At 53.5% G+C, this 3,818-nt stretch overlaps 1 protein-coding gene across 1 annotated transcript; it reads left to right on the forward strand.

Moving 5' to 3' along the window:
- Positions 1–275: 275 nt before the first annotated feature.
- LOC101651374 (zinc finger protein 609-like) lies at positions 276–3,817 on the forward strand (the record flags this gene model as incomplete). The annotated part of the gene is given in 2 exon segments (XM_045291135.1): positions 276–2,865; positions 2,867–3,817. Coding segments are annotated over 2 exon segments (3,399 nt in total), but the record flags the coding sequence as incomplete, so codon positions are not given.
- Between the last annotated feature and the right edge of the window lies 1 nt (position 3,818).

The following is a 3,818-nucleotide window of genomic DNA, read 5'->3' on the forward strand; positions in this document are numbered from 1 at the left end:
TAGTATTGTAAGCAGACAGAATAAGTTGCTTATTTGCTACGAATTCAGCAAAGTTATTAGTAGCCTGTCATTGAAAAAGTCTTCCCTTTAGTCATATTTATAATTCCTCTCTAAAATATTAAATTATTTGCCTGAGAAAAATTAGAAAACAGTTTATCAATACAAATAATCTTGGGGGCTGGTGGGAGGGGCCGCGGAACGGATGGCGGCCTGGGCCCCGTACCTGCAGCGGCTCTACGGCCTGGGGCCCCGGGCGGGCGGAGGTGGCGGCTCCCCGACCGGCCGCGCACAATGATGCTGTCCACTGGGCATGTACTGACCATTGTGGCAGGTCTGAGAACGTAGCTGAAGCTGAATCTAGGAAAAGCTGGGGGCAAGGAAGAGCCTGGAATCTTGAGGTGGGCCATTGACTCTAAGATGTCCTTGAGCAGTGGAGCCTCCGGAGGGAAAGGAGTGGATGCAAACCCGGTTGAGACATACGACAGTGGGGATGAATGGGACATTGGAGTAGGGAATCTCATCATTGATCTGGACGCCGATCTGGAAAAGGACCAACAGAAACTGGAAATGTCAGCCTCAAAGGAGGTGGGGATACCGGCTCCCAATGCTGTGGCCACACTTCCCGACAACATCAAGTTTGTGACTCCAGTGCCAGGTCCTCAAGGGAAGGAAGGCAAATCCAAATCCAAAAGGAGTAAGAGTGGCAAAGATGCTAGCAAACCCAGCTCAGGAACTTCCCTGTTCACGCCAAGTGAAGGGGCAGCTAGCAAGAAAGAGGTACAGGGACGCTCAGGAGATGGTGCCAATGCAGGGAGCCTGGTTGCTGCCATTGTTCCCAAGGGCTCAGAGAAGACAGTTAAGACATCACGCAGTGTAGCCAGCTCCAAAAAGGAGAAGGAGAACAGCTCATCCAAGAGCAAGAAGGAAAGAAGTGAAGCGGTGGGGACTTGTTCAGAAAAGGATCCTGGGGTCCTTCAGCCAGTTCCTTTGGGAGGACGATGTGCTCAGTATGATGGAAATGCAGGGGTAGATCCAGGAGCTGTGGAGCCACTTGGGAGTATAGCTATTGAACCTGGGGCAGCGCTCAACCCATTGGGAGCTAAACCGGAGCCAGAGGAAGGGGAGAATGAATGCCGACCACTAAAGAAAGTCAAGTGTGAAAAGATGGAGTCCCCTGTCTCCACACCAGCAGTGCTGCCTCTGCACCTCTTGGTGCCAGTAGTCAGTAATGACATCTCATCCCCCTGTGAGCAGATCATGGTTCGTACCCGATCCGTTGGGGTCAACACATGTGATGTGGCTCTAGCTACAGAACCCGAATGCCTGGGCCCCTGTGAGCCTGGAACCAGCGTCAACCTCGAAGGCATTGTGTGGCAGGAAACAGAAGATGGGATGTTGGTGGTGAATGTAACATGGAGGAACAAGACATATGTAGGTACGCTGCTTGACTGTACCCGGCATGACTGGGCACCCCCAAGGTTCTGTGACTCCCCCACCAGTGACTTGGAAATGCGTAATGGTCGAGGTAGAGGCAAGCGAATGTGTCCCAACAGTAGCACACCTGTCAATGACACAGCTACAGCCTTTGACAGTAAAGGGGCCAGCAGCAGCAGCAAAACCCGGGCAGGAGCTAATAGTAAAGGCTGTCGGGGCAGCCAGAATTCTTCAGAGCATCGCCCACCTGCCAGCAGCACCTCAGAGGATGTCAAGGCTAGCCCGTCCTCAGCTAACAAGTGGAAAAACAAACCCCTTTCAGATATGTAGCTGAATTCTAGCTCAGAGGACTCCAAAGGGAGCAAGCATGTTCGTACAAATTCCATGGGCTCAGCCACAGGTTCCCTCCCTGGGACCAAGGTAGAACCCACTGTCCTGGACAGAAATTGTGCGTCCCCCGTTCTGATTGATTGCCCTCACCCAAACTGCAACAAGAAGTACAAGCACATCAATGGACTGAAGTACCACCAGGCTCATGCCCATACAGATGATGACAGCAAGCCAGAAGCAGACGGGGACAGCGAGTATGGAGAGGAGCCCTCCCTCCATACTGAACTTGGGAGTTGCAATGGTGTATCTGTTTCACAAAAAGGTTCCTTGTCCCCTGCCCGCTCAGCTACTCCCAAAGTCAGGCTCATAGAGCCCCATAGCCCTTCTCCTTCAAGCAAATTCAGCACAAAAGGTCTCTGTAAGAAAAAGTTGAGTGGGGAAGGGGACCCAGACCTCGGGGCTCTGTCCAATGATGGCTCCGATGATGGACGCTCAGCAGTGGATGAAACAAGCAGTGACGCCTTTGACTCTTTGGAAAGGAAGTGTATGGAAAAAGAAAAATGTAAAAATACCTCTAATTTGAAAGCTGAAAAGATTCCTTCCAAGAGCTTAAAGTCAGCCCGGCCCATTGCCCCTGCCATCCCCCCACAGCAAATCTATACTTTCCAGACAGCCACCTTCACAGCAGCAAGCCCAAGCTCCTCCTCAGGCCTGACCACCACGGTGGTCCAAGCCATGCCCAACAGCCCCCAACTCAAACCTATTCAGCCCAAGCCCACCGTGATGGGAGAGCCCTTTACAGTCAACCCTGCCTTGACGCCAACCAAGGATAAGAAAAAGAAAGACAAAAAAAAGAAGGAATCTTCAAAGGAACTTGAAAGTCCTCTGACCCCTGGGAAGGTTTGTCGATCAGAAGAAGGCAAGAGCCCCTTCAGAGAATCATCAGGAGATGGGCTGAAAATGGAGGGGCTGCTAAATGGCTCCTCAGACCCCCACCAGAGCCGATTGGCCAGTATCAAGGCTGAAGCGGACAAGATCTACAGCTTCACAGATAATGCTCCCAGCCCTTCCATTGGAGGCGGTAGCCGCCTTGATAGCACCCCCCCCTACCCAGCCCATGACCCCCTTACATGTAGTAACCCAGAATGGAGCTGAAGCCAGCTCAGTCAAAACCAACAGCCCTGCATACTCCGACATCTCTGTTGCTGGGGAGGATGGGGAGGGTAAGGTGGACAGTGTCAAGTCGAAGGACCCTGAATAGTTGGTGAAGGAAGGGGCGAAGAAAAGTCTTTTCCCCCCTCAGCCTCAGAACAAAGACTCACCGTATTACCAAGGCCTTGAGAGTTACTACTCGCCGAGCTATGCCCAGTCCAGCCCAGGAGCTCTGAACCCCGGCAGCCAAGCAGGAGTGGAGAGCCCGGCCCTAAAGACTAAGAAGGAGGAGGAACCCGAGAGCGCAGAGGGGAAAGGGAAGAACGACGTCTGCGAGGAGAAGCGAGCAGAGCTGAGCACGCCCAGTCAGCAGCCCTCCGTCATCCAGCAGCGCCCCAACATGTACATGCAGTCTCTCTATTACAACCAGTATGCCTATGTGCCCCCCTATGGCTACAGCGACCAGAGTTACCACACTCACCTCCTGAGCACAAACACGGCGTACCGGCAGCAGTATGAGGAGCAGCAGAAACGGCAGAGCTTGGAGCAGCAGCGGGGCCTGGACAAGAAGGCAGAGATGAATCTGAAGGAGCGGGAGGCAGCACTCAAGGAAGAGTGGAAGCAAAAGCCACCAGTCCCACCAACTCTCACCAAGGCCCCCAGCCTGACGGACCTGGTCAAGTCGGGACCCAGCAAGGCCAGGGAGCCAGGGGCTGACCCTGCTAAATCGGTGATCATCCCCAAGTTAGACGACTCCTCAAAATTCCCCAGCCAGGCCCCAGAGGGACTTAAAGCAAAACTGAGTGAAACCAGCCACCAAGGCAAGGAGGGCTCTGAGGCCAAGGCAGGTGCTGAGTGTGGCCGGCAGGCCGAAGTGGATCCGATACTCTGGTACCGACAGG

Source organism: Echinops telfairi, unplaced genomic scaffold (assembly GCF_000313985.2).
Source record: "Echinops telfairi isolate 266 unplaced genomic scaffold, ASM31398v2 ScPeMD7_60;HRSCAF=208, whole genome shotgun sequence".
Taxonomy (NCBI): Eukaryota; Metazoa; Chordata; class Mammalia; order Afrosoricida; family Tenrecidae; genus Echinops; species Echinops telfairi.